The 18,897-nt window shown below is 40.9% G+C and overlaps 2 protein-coding genes across 5 annotated transcripts; one reads left to right on the plus strand and one right to left on the minus strand.

Annotated features, from left to right (window-relative positions):
- Nucleotides 1–179: 179 nt before the first annotated feature.
- LOC135627900 (uncharacterized) lies at nt 180–13,091 on the minus strand. Of its 4 annotated transcripts, none has more exons than XM_065134352.1 (8): nt 12,671–13,091; nt 10,988–11,199; nt 10,335–10,616; nt 3,483–3,605; nt 1,392–1,542; nt 1,085–1,269; nt 574–610; nt 180–486 (listed from the first exon to the last, which is right to left on the minus strand). In XM_065134352.1, exons 1-8 carry the CDS (start codon nt 13,011–13,013, stop codon nt 359–361), a joined length of 1,461 nt encoding a protein of 486 aa, XP_064990424.1. In that variant the 5' UTR covers nt 13,014–13,091; the 3' UTR covers nt 180–358. The 4 variants fall into 4 exon arrangements, with proteins under 4 accessions (XP_064990424.1, XP_064990423.1, XP_064990422.1 ...); XM_065134351.1 differs by having other exon boundaries at nt 1,085–1,320; XM_065134350.1 differs by having other exon boundaries at nt 1,085–1,326; nt 12,671–13,090.
- Nucleotides 13,092–13,437: 346 nt separating this feature from the next.
- On the plus strand, nt 13,438–18,275 carry LOC135627901 (biotin synthase, mitochondrial-like). Its single transcript, XM_065134354.1, has 6 exons — nt 13,438–13,777; nt 14,808–14,987; nt 16,374–16,480; nt 16,806–17,011; nt 17,352–17,491; nt 17,811–18,275. Exons 1-6 carry the CDS (start codon nt 13,574–13,576, stop codon nt 18,114–18,116), a joined length of 1,143 nt encoding a protein of 380 aa, XP_064990426.1. The 5' UTR covers nt 13,438–13,573; the 3' UTR covers nt 18,117–18,275.
- The last annotated feature ends 622 nt before the right edge of the window (nt 18,276–18,897 follow it).

Consider the following 18,897-nt stretch of genomic DNA (forward strand, 5'->3'; position numbering starts at 1 on the left):
TACTTTTTCTTTCCCTTGTGGAACAGAGTGTTGACAACAGTTAGTGTTCAAGAGTGACCTTTGAAACAAAGCTCATTAGTAATTACAAGATACAAAATTAAAAAGAAGATAGACCGCAAGAATTAATTAGTTGGCCAAGAGCATGATTAGGATCGTTAAAGGCATGATACTTGTTCATCTGCTGTTTGAGTGGAAGTCTTACTCATGATAATTCTACTAGAAAATAAACATCCAAATCTGTTTTATCTTTCAGATGCTCTAAATAAAATTGGCATCACAGAGTCTGGGAGCACAGCAACTTCGATTGGGTAACAAAGAAAGGTGATAACTGCTGTTCTATTAAAAGATTCATGCGCCATCACTCCACAAACACCTGAATCCTATCTCCCATGGCATCATTGAAGTCGAGCAATATTTTACCACTTTCAGGGCCACCTTCGATGGACGCATCCTCCAACATTTGCATGATATTGACACCTCCCAAGCCTGTGAACAGAAATCTCATCATTAAAGTTTGGACTTTTTTAAAGGTTTATTCAATCCATAAGAAAAAAGTTGTTGAGATTCTAACACCTGGTATAACTCCTGCCATCCCTTCCAAGAACCCAGCCTGTCATGAAATGACAAATTATTTCATCAGAGACATTCCATGGACTGATCTGTAAGCTATAGTCCTCATTTCATCTTTATGTTGGAAAATACATCCCCCAAATGTCCATAAACATTAACCACAAAGATATAAATCAAACATATTAAGTGCTAATGGATATAGAAAATTTTGCCTGCATACTTTACTTGCAGTTCAAGCACTCTCACTTGTTGAAAAAGGATGGCTAGGAACCTATTATGCTTGCATGAGCCAAAAATGGTGTACATGCCAGGGTACATCAATTTTGTGAGAAACATCCACACAAGACAGCAGATCTCAAGGTATTTTTGGCCACAGGATGGCACAGTGTCATTTCGACACACATGCATCAGCTCGTGAACATCTATCAAAATATGCTTCTGAGTGCAAGAACATGCAACATGTGGTTTGCATCTTAAAGAAGTTGAATATTTTCTGTGAAATGTAGAGATTTACCGGGATCCTGACATCGAGTTTCTCAAGTCCATTCCTTCCAGTAATCTTCAATCTCAGCGTACGAGACCACATTCCAGACTGACGACTTCTATCACCTGAATTGAAGTTATCATAGACATAAGGAGTTACCACTTCAACAACCGGGTCACTCGGATCATCTGCCCTTTGGCTTTGCTCAGGTCTTTCTGCAGTTGTCAGCCTTGTATTATAAGCACTGCTTATTCCGGGGGAATATACTGTGCCTAAAAACCAGCAGACGTCAAAAAGGTTCTACCAAGAAATGAGATTTCAGATGTTCAGTGTTCACCTCTTTGATATGATGGTTGAGAAGGACTAATGCTGTATCTCTTTTCTTCTTCATAATAATCATTAAAGCCCAGTGTGTCCTTGATTTCATCAAACGATGGCAGGCTCCCAGGAGGAGGGACACGACCACTCTTTATGGCAGCAAGAGCATCCTGTATATTTTGAGGTACTTGCTCATTACTTGAGTAATTTATTTAATCTTTGGTATATAGATCATATAAGCTTGGCTGGTTGAAGCATAGAAGACAGCAGTTATTGCAAATCTAATCAAGATCAGGACAATGTGTAACAGACCATGTACCTAACCATACCAAGGCTCTCCAGTGGTTGATTTACTATTGGCATCATGGTCCAATACACCTCCCAACCAATAACTTGGAATTCAAAGATCATGTGGCACAAGAAATGTTTGAACTCTAGTCAATAGTAGCAGATCCATGTGGTCCCATAAATCATCAGAATCTTTCCTCACTTCAACTTGGAACTAATTAAGGTGTCAATTTCTTCCATATTCCAACACAGTTTATAACCATTGCCTAGTAGGCAGCATATGAGACCCATAACCCAGTGGTGTATGATGTAACTCCTAAGCTTTGCCTAATAGCAAGCATATGAGACTCATAACTCAGTGGTGTGTGATGTCCCTCTTGCTATACATGTCTAGCACTGTGTCTACTTCGGAACTATTAGTCATGACCCAACTTGAGAGGCCACTAACCCAATAACCCAAAGGGGCATAAAACTAGGTGGCCTAGAAATACAAAGTCCAAGTTATTGATCCATCTTAGTCTATATAGTGTCATAATCCCTCAATTCACTTCTGAAGTGGGAGTAACCAAGATTACATGTTTCATCATGTCATGTTAAAGTCATACAAGTAGGTGAAATCATGCCAATACCATAGTGATCAAATTGTATATGTCAAGTTTGTCCTGCAAGCAAGTCAAATCTTGTTGAAAATGGTTTGATGGTGTCATCCTTGTCATTATTCAACATAACCTCTTATTATATAGCTATATGGATTAAGTTGTGCCACACATGTAGAATGTTGGGTGATTTTGCATCTGAATTTTGACACAATTGTTAAATGGGTTGGACTTGTATTGAGAATATTGTATTACTATATAGTATATACATCTCAACCCAGTGCAGACATAATCCAACATGATCCATGTGACACCCCTGTTATTTATTTAACCCATAGATGTAGATTTTTGAGGATCCCTTGCTGAACTGATTTCCAAAGTCAATTTACTAGACTACAAATAATTAGGTATTGGTTAGTATTTTCTTAGATATGCCTCCACTGTAAGAACTACTGGAATTTTCATTTTCTCTATTGTACAACCAACGGCAAGTAGATGCATGGCCAAGCTTTCTAAACAAACAAGGGCTAAATGCTTCTATTGATAGAAGTTGGTATTTGTATGCCTTCAATATATACAATGAGTTATAGCTAGTTAGATTTTGCTTATGTAATGGTTGCTTAGATTAAACTTATTCACTCCCCTGTGTCAAAGAAAGAAAATGATAAAACCCTGCCAGTTCAACCATGATATTAGGAATAATGCATGTAGCATAAATTCATGCCTGATACATTATTACATTTTAAGTGGTATATCAAACAGGTTCAGCATCACTAAATTTGCCAAAAGTAGATACCAGGAGTGCTAGAAGTAAATATTTTGGTGCCTTGTCACTCAAAGTAGATACCAAGAGTGCTACTTCTTTCTGAAAAATTATGTACCATAAATAAAGATACTTTCTCATGCAACAGAGATAGGCAAGATGTATTGACTATTCAAGATTCTTTGCATCCAACTTCTTGCATTCATGCTAAATGAGAAAAGTGAAGATCTATAATGATCATGTTAAGATAGAGGTAGATCTGGGTTTTGATTAAAGCAATGTTACAAAAGACATCATTAAAGCATACAAAAGACACCATCACTGGAAATGAACTAAGACATCACCAGAAGTTAATACCAAAGACATGCACAAAGTAAGCACAACAGAAGCTAAGATCACCAGAAGCGGCACAGTAGAAAAAGTTGCTAACATTATAAACTCTTAAAACAATAAAGGAGCATACCTCCATTGCTCGGATTGATACTCCAATCAAAGATAACGGATAGCTTACAATTTTGAAACCAATCTCCTCAAGTTCAACAGGGTTCAGTATGGGAGTTTTCCCCCCACCTTCAAGCATGTTGGCCTGAAAAATTGGGAAAGAATATTGTAGTAAGGAACTTATGGTCCTAACAAGACTTTGAGGTCACAATAAATAAATAAAGGCATATAAAGCTATCAATTTTGCTAATATAAAAATAAGCAAAAATTATGTATACCAATCAAGAAGAACAAAAAATTTTGAATGAGATATCCTGAAAATAATCTAGTGTCCATAAAATAATTATAAGAGTCTCAACAATGTGAACTAATTTCTAAGACAACGTATCGACAAGGGGACAAAATACAAAGCATAATAACAGCAAGAGGATACTGTTAGACTACCATTACCTTCATATGCACATGGAGGAGTTGACAAAAGAAAAGCCTATTTATAAAAAGAGTGGCATGGATAACCAATTTTTTATATGCACTTTCTTTATAAAAAGAAAAGAGAGGCAGGTTTTATTACAAAAAGAAAATAATAGAGCAAAGCTTTAAGGAGGTTTTTCATCGGAAGGAAGAAAAAGGGTGTTAGATGTCAAGTATTAGGACAACACTTAACATGCTTGCCAGAAGTATCCATGGATTTCAGACACACTAACCATTGTTGTCAATGCCACATGCTGAGCAAATTAATTCACATTGGAGATCTGATTCACCTCAGACACACTACGATGATATGGAGAGTCTTTAAGGTAGTTTTGAGGCTACTGACATGCTCCAAAGGACTTTCAAGATGATTCAGGGGCTTCAAGTGGATATATACCTAAATGTACTTGCATCAGGCTTAGTGTCATTTGTTGTGCACTCTTAGAGTCCATTGCTTTTCTGCAGGACTCATAATAAACCGAGACATTCAAGAGCAGCTAGAAGTTGGTCCAATTCTGAGCTAAATTTAAGCTCAGTTTATAACTACTATGCAATAACAAACTATGCAATCATTAACTACTACTATTATCATCATCAAGACCAGTGATTTAAAAAGCCCTAGGCGCCATAAGGCACCAAGGTCTAAAAACGCCCGAGACGCTATATCACAGACTTAGCTGGTTTTGCTTAAGTCGTGCGGCACCCTTGCGTGTCCGTCCGCAAAGATCAGCCTCCTCGAAACCTCCCATGGTCCCTTAGGACCTACAAAAGAGAAAACGGGTTAAAGAAAGCGCCTCACTTGGGATCCACAAGCAAACATTTCAGGAAACACTTCATAAACGATGCAAATTACAAACAGACTTTACAAGCTATGAACGGTTGCACAACAAAGGGTCAAAATGATCCACTACAGACCGAATATCTCTCACAAGTGTCCACATGACACAACCTTTATTTACAAGCCTAAGAAGGCCACCAAACCCAACTAAAATGAGATTGTTAAGCCTTCGACCGTCCCTCTACATGCTGTGCAAAACATGAACAAGCCAAAAGACACGGACATACATAAGTATTACATTAAACATCCTGTTTAGAACTTTGTCCATGACATTCTCCCCCACTTATTCCTTCGACGTCCTCGTCGAAGCCTTTGCCGACACTGTAACTCCTCGCCTTTGTTGAGTCTTCAATCTTCTGCTCCAGCTGCAATGCGCCTCTTGGCTCCCAGCTGCTCTCCGCTGCTGTTTTTGAGTAGTCGAACCTTTGATCCGCTATGCTGCTTCAACTCGCCAATGACTCGGACTCTAGTGTGGGGTTGGCTGAGTTGTGCTGATCCTTGTTGGTTCCTGCGGATCCATGAGATGAAGGAAAAGACCATCCTTACTATGCGCCAGTCTCTCAAATGTCTCATGCTGCTTGAACTGGGTGGATGCTTGTTGGAGCTTTAACGAGCATCGCCTCGCAACCATTTGAAGTTTTAGGTCCTTCGTCCACAAAATTTGTCCATCGACTCTTCTTTCACTTAGTTGTCACTTCCAAGTAGATTCGCATCACTTCCGCTTTCGATTGGCATTTTGTTGGGAAATGAAGCGGATAATCTACTCTCAGTAGCACTGATCACCATTGGTGAGGATTTGACAACTATTATCTTCCATTATCTTCGAAGGGTCTTTGACCTTGTGCAGAGCTCCTCTGCTGGATAGATAAGAGAATTTGGGTACTCGGTTTCGCCCATTCTCTTAAGAGTTGAGAAGGCAATGGTTACTTGACTTCGCTCGCCTCCTCAAGGGTTGTACTCCATGCATCGAGCTGGTTACTGACCTTCGCCTGCTCTTTGCTCACACTTCTGAAGCACTTGAAGTGTTTGCACTCCTTGCATTGAGTTAGCTACTATGATTCACCTTCTCAATGTCATCGAACTTCTGGAATGCAGGAAGTTTTCACCCCAACTTGGAGTAAGTCTCTAATAGTTTTGGTCGCCTCTGGGATTATACCATCTTCTCCATCAACCCGGCCGCCTACTCCATTGAGTAGCAAAGGTACAGCACTGCATACTGCCTGCTTCGTTCCTTGGTCGTGCACTCTTGCACGACCCGAAGTCCTTCACTTTCGGCTATCTTGATGAGAAGCTCGACACCGGTCGTACGAAGTTCCTTGGCCTCTGCCCTTCAGCCTTATCTCGGTACTTGGAGTTTGCCTCTGCATGCTTCACCTCCTCGGCCCCTTTCACGACCAAGCTCTCTCCCTCCATGAGAACAAAGGATCAATGACTACACGGAAGTCCTATCTCTACGGTACCATGGCACTGTCATGCCCATGGCCCTACTATCCATCGTCTCGCATCTGCATCCCTTTTCTTCACGATCAGTAGATATGTCTCTGTGGCACTCCTCCGAGTCCACCTTCATTCTAACCGATGCTTGGTTTTGAATAGCTAAATCCCTCTGGACTCATCGTCGCTTCCTCACCCCTTTCGACCCCCTGCTTCAACACCTCTGTGTTCTCCAAGCAGCTCCCTTTGGTCGATGGAAAGACGGACTGCAACTCCAATAGATGGCCTCTGCAATCATGTTGTAGGGTTTGCACTGATTCTATTCTCCTTAGTTTCCTTGGTAGCAACGTTCACTTACTCGACCTTGTCCTCTGACTTGTCGGGCTCCCTTAAGCGAATATGGGCTCTGGAGTAGTCCAACTCTCCAGCTGCTTCGATCATACCTCTGCATGATCAAGTCCCTCCCATGGGACTCACTGGTACTTGCATTCGAACATTTTCCTCGGTGGAACACAACCCCCATATGCTAATAACCAAGGTTTTTATCCGATGCAAAACTCGATGCACGTATGGAAGACCCGCCTCTGTGGTACCATGGCCTTCACTCCTTGAATCCATAGCCCTTCTTGCCGTCGTGTTGTTTACCGAAGTGGAGCTCCCAATAGCTCCCGATCATAACTCTGTATGATATAGTCCCTCACGGGACTATGTCGTGTGTATCGCATTGTCACGAACTGTTCCACCACGATCCGCTACACCATGTCGCCTCCTAGTGACATCTCCATTGCATTCTAATCATTGTGGGATGAACTCTGAATTGTGATCCCTCCATGTGTGGCCTCAACCAATACATCGCAGGGTCTCTTCCACCTTCGATTTTGTTCGCTCCTTCGGCAATCGACCTTCATCCACCCGCTCTTGGGTCACACCTAGATGAAGCATCGCTCTAGGACAGTCCGTCGCCTAGTAGCTCCCGAAGTCCACCGACTTCGTTGAAAATGGTGCGTCGTTGTCTGGATCCTGGGCCTCTACCCCTACCAGCACAATCTCCGCTGCGCACCGCTTCCTTCATGGCAATTTGAATGGCAACACTGTGGCATATTCTTCAAGAGTACCCGCCTCCACGTCCTCTTGCCCCGTGCCAAGACCTTCTAAACCCAACTTCGCCTCCGCAAGTTGAGTCACCTTAGTTCCTCTCTCAAATGCTTCTCCGAGATAAGGTGCATGTGCCCAGAAGCTCCCTTCGTCTTTGGCACTATGCAAGATGAGTCTGTTCCATCAGAATGAAGGAACCATGGAATAACATTATCCTGCTCTTGCCTCTGCAAGAGTTCATGTCCTTGATCTCTGTCCAAGGAAAGCTCTGTGCCTCCGCTCCATGTTCCATCTTCTATGTCGGCTCCCTTCATGCGGCTTGGGTACTTTGCCAAGTTACACCCAAGTTGCTCCGCTTCTTGTTTTGCATTGAGTTAACGGTGGCCCTCATGCTCACCATTCCACGAGTCAGCCCTCCCTTGAGTCTGATCTCCATATCGACTCCAAGTGTGCCTTCATTTGTGTTGCTTTGGGTCGTTCCCCCACTTGATCTCGTAATGCATCCACCAATGCATTCTCTTAAGCGAGATCATGCGACAACTCCTCGCCGCTCGCTCGGTCCATTGAGCTTCATGGAGTTGTTTTTGAGGTACTACTCCTCAACATGTGGGGTCTATTGCACATGATTCTCCCTCTGGAGAGCCGGGACTTATCCCTCCTGGATATCTATCCCGTTGGAGCAACATCTCTCTTCGTTTTGGAGAACACCATCCCCTAGGACTACTCCGATTTGCTGAACAAACTATGCATTGTTCTGCCTCCTGTAAACGCACTTGCTAGATTGCGACTCAACGTGCCGCTGTACCACTCAAGGCCTAAGCAACATGCTGAACTCGCTGCACACTTCAGCCTCCTACGGACGTATCCTTCTCATGCCGAAGAGAAAGTTCCAATGCTCCATGGCGCCGAGTTCCGATGGCCTTGGGATGGCCGCGAACATTCCATCGTCCGCATACAAGCCCTTGCATGAGTACCGAATTCTTCGAGTTAGCAATTCCCCTCACCTCTGTGAGCTTTGCACAACTCTTTCAGTCGCTGAGCAACTCATTCCACCTTGTATGGTCTCATCCTTTTCCAAGTGCCTCGCTTGCCTTGAGCACCATCAAGTGTTGTTGTCAACGTCGAGCCGTAGCTCGAACTCAGTCATCCCAACCTTTGTGCGCTACGCATTCTTCCAAGCTTGCTTGTTCTCGTGGTGCCTCTTGCGCGAAGGGTTGGCCATTCCTCTGAATGCCAATCTCAGATGCCCGCTCCTCCAAGCGACTCATTTTCCCTACATCTCCATGCTCGTTTTCCCCCAAACGATCGCGTATGCTAACTGTCCTCAACGCAGTCCCGCTAGGTCCCCCACATTTGCACGTCAAGTGTTTCTATGAGTGCTTGTCCTGCTATGATACCATCTGTCACGGACTTAGCTGGTTTTGCCTAAGTCGTGTGGCACCTTTGCGTATCCGTCCGCAAAAGTCAACCTCCCTGAAACCTCCCATGTTCCCTTAGGACTTACAAAAAAGAAAACGGGTTAAAGAAAACGCCTCACTTGGGATCCACAAGCAAACATTTCCGAAAACACTTCATAGACAATACAAATTAAAAACAGACTTTACAAGCTTTGAACGGTTGCACAACAAAGGGTCAAAATGGTCCACTACAGATCGAATATCTCTCACAAGTGTCCACATGACACAACCTTTATTAACAAGCCTAAGAAGGCCACCAAACCCAACTAAAATGGAGCTGTTAAGCCTTCGACCATCCCTCTATATGTTGTGCAAAGCATTAACAAACCAAAAGACACGGACATACATAAGTATTACATTAAACATCCTATTTAGAACTTTGTCTGTGATAGCTAGGCGCTCGCCCGAGCGAAGCGAGGCACTAAAATATAAAAATATATAATATAATTAATAAATATAATTATTTAAATAAAAAATACGCTATTAAATTAAGAAAATCATGTACAAAATCACAATGTCACATTAATAAAAAATCTCAAAAATCAAAACAATAAAATTTTACATCAAATCTATTGAGTTGCTCTGTACACTTGCCATTTATTCTGAAACCTAACAATAATTTTAAATAAATAAAAATTAATAGTATTAAAATTAAAATAATATATTATTAACTAATAAATAAAAATACTATTATTAGTATACAATTAGGTATAATGAGAAGGGTGTGAGAAGACCAAGGCTGCTGAGGCAACGACAGCGGTAGCAAGCGACAGCTGGAGTGGGAGCGGGAGCGACGAGCGACGGTGGCAGCGGGAGCGGCGAGCAACGATTGTGGCAGCGGCGAGCAGCGACAGTGGCAGTAGAGAGCAGCGACAGCGGAGAAGAAATCTCGGTAGCAAAATCGTGAGTATTAGGGTTGGAGAAGTCGGGGAAATCGCAAGAGGGAGCATGATATCGGTGATTTAGTTGGTTCGATTGAACCAACTAAAGCACCGAAGACCAACCAGACCTAAAAATCTAGTTCGGTCGCATGTTTTAACCCAGGCGCTCACCTAAAGCGCCCGGTGCCTAAGCTCGGGAGAGCACTCAAGCGGCGCCTCTTTGAAGCGCGTCGCATGGAAATGAAGCGAGGCGCTTGGGCCTCGCCTCACCCGAGCGCCTAGGCGAGCACCCGAGCGCCTATTGTAATCACTGATCAAGACATGATTAATGATGATTCTTAGCCATATGATGTGATAGGCATTCATGACAACTTATGAGGAGCATTATCAAAAGAAAACAAGACAAGCTATCAGCAAAAACTACCATCTGGTGATTCCTACAACCTAAACCACTTGATTGAGTAATTATCTATAACATAGCATTGGAAGTCGAAAAGTATATGCCAGCAATAAAACTTACTTTTACACCATTTGCAGAATCTTGGATAAGTTAATCACCGAAGAGGAAGAAGATATAAAGATCTTATATTATGTTGACAAATGTCTTATTGTTCTTAAAGGTAAGACTTACATGCACATGCATTATGAATTATTATACAAATAGGTCCTTTCATATTATCATCAGTACGTAAATTTACCAGTTTTGGAAGTAAAGGTGATATCTCGCAGAAGGCCTTCATCTCCTCTCTAGAAGCAAGTGCATCGATGAATAGAACATCAGCTCCTGCATCAGCAAAAGCTCTTGATCTCTTTAGTGATTCCTCTAAAGATACCGCTTGCCGAGAATCAGTCCGTGCAACTATTACAATATCAGAGCCACTCTCCCTCCGTGCATCAATAGCTGCTTTTATGTGCATAACTGCTTCCTCTCTTGAGACCACCTTTCTTCCACGTGTATGACCACAGGCTTTTGGAGACACCTTAACATCCACATAGATTAAGAACATGAGGAGACACTATCTATACGAATCACTAACCACAAGAGACACCATCCAGATTTTCTTTAAGTAACAGAAGAAGCATCATGCGAGTAAAAGAAGATTTTCCACATTATAACTATGGAAAAAAAGAAAGATAAGAGGGATAACTATAAAAAGAAATGAATGTGAAGTTGCAGAGCAACGTGTCTGGTGCAATTGAACTTATCACATGATTTAGTACATTTTAATTTGAATCCCTTATACTATTTTATGCAACAAAGTTGTTAATTAATCAAATTGTACTTTTTTCTCAGAGGTTCTTTAAATTGAAACTATCTGTAATCACTTAGGTGCTCTATTAAAAATTTTACCTGGTCTTCAATGATTATCCCTGCAAAACCAGCTTGAATGAAACCTTTCACTGTTCTCTTGACATTCATAGAATTTCCATATCCATTGTCACCATCTCCAATTACAGGAATCGATACCGCTTGGGTAATTTGACGTCCTTGGTCAGCCATTTCTCCATACGATATGAGACCAACATCTGGCAATCCCAGACGAGCAGCTGAAACTGAAAAACCTGAAACCCAACAACATGACAGAATGCCAAAGTTCACTGTAATATAGGTCAATGAACATTATCATTAGTGTCAACAGTAAGTAGAGATAACTTTATTGTCCATTGAGGAACTCCAAATTGGCTTAGTCAGCCAACTAATGATGATATGCAACATATGAGAACGTACCTGGTTGCAACACCATGAATCAAATACTAGTGGATGTATAATCTTGTAAATAAGTACAAGTTTGCTTTTATGACTTCATGAAAGTAAGATCAACATATAGTGCATGATAAGTTGAGAACCAGCAACAATAACAGGGCAAAAAAGATATAGATATTGTTAAGTGTTATCAACATGTGAGATATGCCATTAAATATTTGGCGAAAACTATTTCCAAACCCATGTAACAGTTTATTACTTGGTTTCATAACAATGAAAGAGAGGCATATATTGGACATGATGATACTAAAGATTGCTTCAGTATTAACCCAAACTAGACAACGTAACTAACAATGAGCTCTGAAAATACTGAGTATTGGAGCAGGACAAGAACACGAATCTACCGAAAGAGGCAATAGGGCTTGCAATTGCATTACTCACAACAACGATTGCACATGAAAAAGCAAGAAAAAGAGAATGGGTCAAGGGATTCAAAACAATATCTGATGATGAGTCCTATGACAACTACCGCTAAATACAAAAATGAGTATTTTATTCAGATAATGATGTTAAAATATAAAAGTACTACACAAACAATATAATTTTACCTTGGATGAGTGAAACAAGAATGATAAGAGGTTTTTGATAAGTTGGAGACTGATTGGGTTTAAAATCTAGTGTAAGTGGCTCCAGAAAGTTGCAATCTACTATTAACATTAACGAAATTCAGAAAAAAAAAAAATTAAGACAAGAACTCAAAAGCAAGATGTGACTAGCTGAATCAATTACTTTGATTGTAATAAGAAGTAGTGGGTTATGAAGTAGTAGACTGTAACAAAAAGAAAAGAGATTAAGACAAGAACTAAAAGGCAAGATATGTCTAGTTGGATCAATTAGTTTGATTGGGTTATGAAGTAGTACACTATGTGATCCAGCTTACAGAACAAGATGCATGTAATAAGCTACTGAAATTTAAAAAGTAGAATCTCACATAATATCCATGTAGTCGATCCCAAATAGTTGGGACTTACCAACTTATTGTTGTTGTTGTGGTGGTGGTTGTAGTTGTAGAGTCTCACATAATTAAGTATGGGGGACGAGGCTCATGCGGTTTTTGGAGGCTAGTATAAGGTATAAGGCATTGTATCTAGTAGCATCAGTTCTGTCTTATGGGCCTACTGCACTACAGTCAATAAAAAAGGAAGAAGAAACTAGTTACAATTGAAGGAATCAAACCAACCGAAATCAAATCTCTCCTACTCTTCCACAAGTTCCTGTTATCGAGTTAAGAACATGAAAGATCGATGAGGCCCAGGAGCGAACACCTACCGCTCATGAAACACAGCGGGAATCCCGCCCTCTCAACAAGCCTGCCGCTGAGGGCGTCGAAGCAAGCGGGGCCCTGGTGGATCCCGGGAGACTCCAGGATCCTGCGGAGCGCCTCCGCCGCGGAGCCTCCGGCGGCAGCGCGAGCGGCCAATGCGCAGCGCTTTCTCGAGAGGTTCCACCCGCGGCTTGGAGGCGAAGCGGAAGGGAAGAGCTGCGGCCGCCTTTGGAGCTTCGAGATCGCACATGGCGGTGGGAGAGAAGAAGAGTGGCAGCAGAAATGGGTTGAGGAAGAAAGCGAAGGGATTGGAGGAGCCTGCAACAGAAGAATGGAAGAAAGCCCCATGATCTCGATATATACTTTCGCGTGCGGTCAAGCAGTGTCGGTCAGGAAGAGGGTAAGATGATATGACGAAGCCCATCACCCTTAACACTGCTGCATAATTTTATCTTACGTATCCGTCTGTCACGCACAACTTAACCATGTAAAGTGTGTAAATGCACCTACAGAAATGAAAAGAAAAAAAATGCTTTAAATGGAAGAAAACAAATTCTTTTCCTCAGTAAGAATATATCTTTTCTAAATTAATTTTAAATTATTATATAAATAAAAATCAAATATTTCTATAAATCGTCACTTTGGTGTAGCTTAAAATTATTATGGGCCGGCCCACTATATTATACATTTCGATATAATGGGCCGGTCCATTTCAACGAAGGAGGAAGTAAGAATGGAAACAGGAGCAGAGTGAGTTCACACATCATCTTCGCATTGGTTTCATCGCCTAGTCTTACTTGCCTTCTTCTATATACTTGGTCCTCCTGCACTTGTGGACGCGCTCCGAGGGCGCCGTGCGAGGAAGAGAAGCTGCGAGAGGGGCGACGGCGGCGGCGGCGGCGGCGACGATGATCCTGATCCGACACCTCCGCTGGCGCCTTCGCCCGCTGGCGGCGCTGAGTGGCCCCTCCTTCTCCACCCTCACCGCGTCTGCCTCCGCCGCCGCCGTGGAGACCGAGAGGACCATCCGCGACGGACCCAGGAACGACTGGAGCAGGGACGAGATCAAATCCATCTATGACTCCCCCATCCTCGATCTCCTCTTCCACGGTGTACGCCCTCCTCTCCCTAGACTCTTTACTGATCTCCTAAATGATTCGATTATCTATGCCCTTTTGAAATGTGTACGTAGAACCGAACTCGTTGTACTCTCGGTTGTCATTCCAGCTGATAAAGTTGGTCCTTTGAAGTGTTTCATGTAGGTCTTGCCAAGCGTGGCGTGGAATTAATGTCAAGAGCTGAAATTGTTGTTCTGAGCATGTTTAATCCTTAGCATAACATGGAAGTTGTTAGCTGTTTCAATTGAACGGTGGTTTTTAGTAAGTAGGAGTAGCAAGTAACATACAAGAGTAAGTCTCTTATATGTCGTACAAGATTGTAGCTATAGCTACCAAGGCTATTATTCATGTGTCTCAAATATTCTGGACAAGTTAGTGCTCCCTTTCTCGGGGACAGATCGGTGAGCAACGATCTATATCATGCAAGTAACAGCCTGGCTAACCAATTGATTCTTGTTTAATTGCTAGATCGGGTGCTCATTACATTATCTTAGTAAAAAATGCAAGTGTTAATTTCGACCATGGATGGTTAGTAAGAATTGCTAGATTGAGCCTAACTCCATGTCATAGAGAGCTTTGGTCTCCTCATGTTTTGTGATTCATCTTAACCGTAAATCATATTCGGACCAAGTCTCGGCATGCAGATATGATCACAAATATCTAGTTGGTTGGGATATTGTTTTTACATTTAATTAATTGGTGGTATACTGAAGTGCATGCCATGGAAAAACTCTTCCTCGTTGGACATCCCATCACATTAAAATGAGACTAGGTGGGAAAAGGAATGGAAGAAGATATGCGATGCATATGGCTTATACATGTTCATTCACCTTTAATGGATAGTTATACAATGAACCAGAGATACTAAGCAAGATATATGCTTTTCTAAATTTAGAAAATTATTTTATCCTATCCTGTATTCAGTGTTCTCTTTGAACATTTAGACATCTCTTTTCTCCGAGTATTTTTAATTATTAGACTCTGTTTGGCCTTGTTTCTCAAATGAATCCATCGATTCTTGCAGGCTCAAGTCCATAGGCATACCCATAAGTTTCGGGAAGTGCAGCAATGCACTCTTCTATCCATAAAAACCGGTGGATGTACTGAAGATTGTTCGTATTGTCCCCAGTCATCAAGATATGATACTGGTTTGAAAGCCCAAAAGCTGATGAACAAGGATGCTGTCTTGGAGGCAGCAAAGAAGGTAAACTTTTTGGACATTCTGATAACTAAAATTGATACATCAAATATATGTATTTGGTAGTAAAAAGTTCTTATGCACGTCAATTTGTTACTTAGTTTTGTGAATGCTGTGCAAAAGTATCATGTTTGGTAATTGGTAGCATCTAGTCAATGCTCTTACTAGTCATCTCCTTTATGGTTAGATTGATTAAGGAAGAAAACATGCCAAAAAATTTTCCAGTACCTTTTCTGATACAAGGCACAGTCTACATGGAATCTTGTCCTATTTTAAGCATATTTTATCACAGCCATGCAAATGTATCTTATCCCATAATGACTTTCAGTATCTGCACTGACTAGTGTATAACTGTGGGCTTCTTTGTCCTTTAAAATTTTGGATTATTTTTTTTTTATTTTCTTTAGGAGTGTTAAAATTTGGGCATACTCTGACACATAAGTCAGATGTGACAGGAGAAATTTAAAGTAATCGATACCAGCTGGACTTTTATTCTGGTCCAACAGTTCATTTAAAATGACTTATATTACTAGTAACAAAATCTATGGATTATTGCCTACTTTTAATTCTAGTGCTGTAACTTATCAAAGAAATGCTGTTCATTTGAAACCACTATTGTTCCAAAACTCATCAATCATTAAGGATCTGAATCTGACCCTTAGAACAGTTCTGATATCCAACTAACATGGCTATCTGTTCTTTTGTTTTTTAAGAATAAGGATCTAACAATGATGATGATCACAGCATTGGGAGTCTTCTCCAGAGAAATATTAGTTGTTGGCAAAGAAATTTATCTACTACTTGTGTATAGTAAAGCCACTATACTGCAATTTGACATGTATATGTATATATGATTGTCAGTTAGAAACAACAAATAATACCAAAGTGCCGAACCTCCAAGGATTTATTGAATTTGGAAAAGGACATCTAATTAGAAAGTTCTTTCTTTTGTTTTCCTTTACTGAGTGAGTTGTGAAATCCATGACATGCCAAGAATACAAAGGGATGGGGGGTTGGGTGGGAGAGGTACATGGTTTGATTATACCATTAATAGGTTTTGGAAATTGTTAAGTTGAAGCTTGTGTTACTGTTAATAGATCCTGTGAAAACATTGTAAATTTGTTGCTGTTAGTGATCTCCAAAGTTTTCATGCTGATTTGATGAACCAGATGCTCAGTATATACTGATCCAGAAATCAGTTACCCTAACATGATTATTCATCTAGCTTCAATTTTTTAGAACAAATTTTCCATGATATTCATTGTGCATTGACCTTCCATAGTGGTTAATAAGTTCCCTGCTAATTGAGTTTCCATTTGTTTTTTTCTTGATGGTTGCCATCAACATGTTGAATCTGTTGGCACAACTTCAATTTCTCTTTGATATTTGCAGGCAAAAGAGGCTGGAAGCACACGTTTTTGCATGGGTGCTGCATGGAGGGATACATTTGGTAGAAAGACCAATTTTAACCAGATCCTTGAATATGTGAGTGAGATAAGGTATGTGTTACAAGACTTATACTAGATCACCTGATATATGTACTCTCCCAAGGATTCTCTTTAACCAATAGAATTCTGTATCTTTCACAATCATCGTTGCTTGCATACATTGTATATTGGCAATTCTTCATTGATTCTGATGTCTGATGCATTAATATTCGTGTTGGTGGAAAATGTACGAATTCAATAGATCTCTTTCTCATGGTAATGGTGTCATTTCTATGTTTGGAATATCTTTAATAATTTGGCTAGATCTTGTTCCACATCTTTTGTTTCATCCAAAAACTTTGCACGAATAGTATGTCAAAGTAATTGATGTCTGTAGGGCCATGGGTATGGAGGTATGCTGCACCTTGGGCATGCTAGAGAAGCAGCAAGCAGAGGAGCTTAAGAAAGCAGGGCTCACAGCCTACAATCATAATCTAGATACTTCAAGAGAGTACTACCCCAACATCATAACCACGAGATCTTATGACGAAAGATTGGCAACACTTCAGCATGTCCGTGAGGCAGGAATTAGTGTATGTTCAGGTAATGCAGCATTTGTTTCCGTAGAGCAACTAATCGACAATCATCTGAACTCACCTTTGATAAACATAAAATTCAAACCAATCAATGTATTTGAGAAGCTAATATTTGCTGCAGATGTGGTTAGGAATATTACTAAATTTGGTTTTCACTATTGTAGCCATTAGTAGAAGTGATGTAAAGTTTGACTATGCCACTGAAAACTCTTATGTTCCTGCTTCCTCCAATGACTGAGTTGGAACGTTCGTCTTCTTGTCAAAATGTTAAAGACATGCACCATGTTGGGGTGGTAATTTTTGATATCTCATTTCTTGCTGGTAAAATCCTATTCTTTTCTAAATAGGAGGAATTATAGGCCTTGGAGAAGGAGAGGAGGACCGTGTCGGGCTGTTGCATACCCTGGCAACCCTCCCTATGCACCCTGAGAGTGTTCCCATCAACGCTTTGGTTCCCGTTAAGGGTACACCTCTTCAAGATCAAAAGGTTGTATCTTCTTTTCGATGTATTTGGTTTTATTGGCCTCACATAATTGTGTGCAGGAAAATAATATTCTTCACTGCTTCATTATGGCATCAGTCTGTTGCATCTCAGTGGTTATATTTGTTGTAATAGTGACTAAAACATGCTTTGCAAGTAAACTTATGACCTCATTTCATGTGTAGTGCTAATGCATCTCTGTAGATGTTCCTGCTTGACTTTGTGCTAATGCATTTCATGACGATCGCCATCAATTTCTACAATGCATTATAAATCTCTTTGAGCATCACGCGTCTAACCCTCCTAACCCTTGCTTTGCCTTCAGCCTGTTGAGATCTGGGAGATGATTCGGATGATCGCCACGGCTCGCATTGTGATGCCAAGGGCAATGGTGAGGCTATCCGCCGGAAGGGTTCGGTTCTCGATGCCCGAGCAAGCACTGTGCTTTTTGGCTGGCGCCAATTCCATTTTCACAGGAGAGAAATTATTGACAACCCCAAACAACGACTTTGATGCTGACCAAATGATGTTTAAAATCCTTGGCTTGACTTGCAAAGCCCCAAGCTTTCCTGAAGCAGAATCCACACTCGGGCCACAGACATGCGAGGAAGCCATCTCTAATGTAGGTTAAAACCACTGCTCTAGTTTCCAAATACCAGTGACACTGCTGTTGCAATTTCTATCACCGATAACACCATCTTGTGGTGCTGTCTTGTCTTTTTTTTTTTTTGGCAAAAATGAGTTCTGGAAATATTTAATTCCACCAGGGAGATCTGAAACTTTCTGTTCATGGACTGGCCAAATTTAGGTACATGAGAATTAGGTTGTCTTGAAAAGGTGTTGATTGCTCTTTCATATCATATCAAGAACGCGAATGCAGATTGGTTGCATGTAACGATCAACAACAGCATGACAGCTTCACATCATAATTTCCAGATGTGAAGCTATGATGGGCAAATATCAACATTGAATGCAAGGAGTACAATCACAGCACAATCTACATGCTTCTGTCCGGTGTAACATTAGTTCTATGAGCATATATCACAACAATTAATGCCAGTGTCATACAGCGTTGTCATCTTAGGATACCTGTCATCCATAGATATTTGTTACACCAATCATATATCCCATGTAATCAATGTGATTGCTACATATAGTTCTTGGGACCCTCCCTAGTTCTGTGCAAATTAATGGCATCTATAAATCATGATACAAAATTTTGATTACCGAACCCTTATCAGTTTTTTTTTATCGAAGGATAAATGATCAAACAAGTTTTAAATCAGGATCTTACGAGTTTTAAATCAAGATCTTACGATAAACTGTCAATGTCTTTACCAGCTAAGCTAACTGATATTTTTAAATCATGACATAACATGACAGCTAAGATTTATATATATTGACATCGACAC

The sequence above is a fragment of the Musa acuminata genome, chromosome BXJ2-11 (assembly GCF_036884655.1).
Source record: "Musa acuminata AAA Group cultivar baxijiao chromosome BXJ2-11, Cavendish_Baxijiao_AAA, whole genome shotgun sequence".
NCBI classification, from domain to species: Eukaryota; Viridiplantae; Streptophyta; class Magnoliopsida; order Zingiberales; family Musaceae; genus Musa; species Musa acuminata.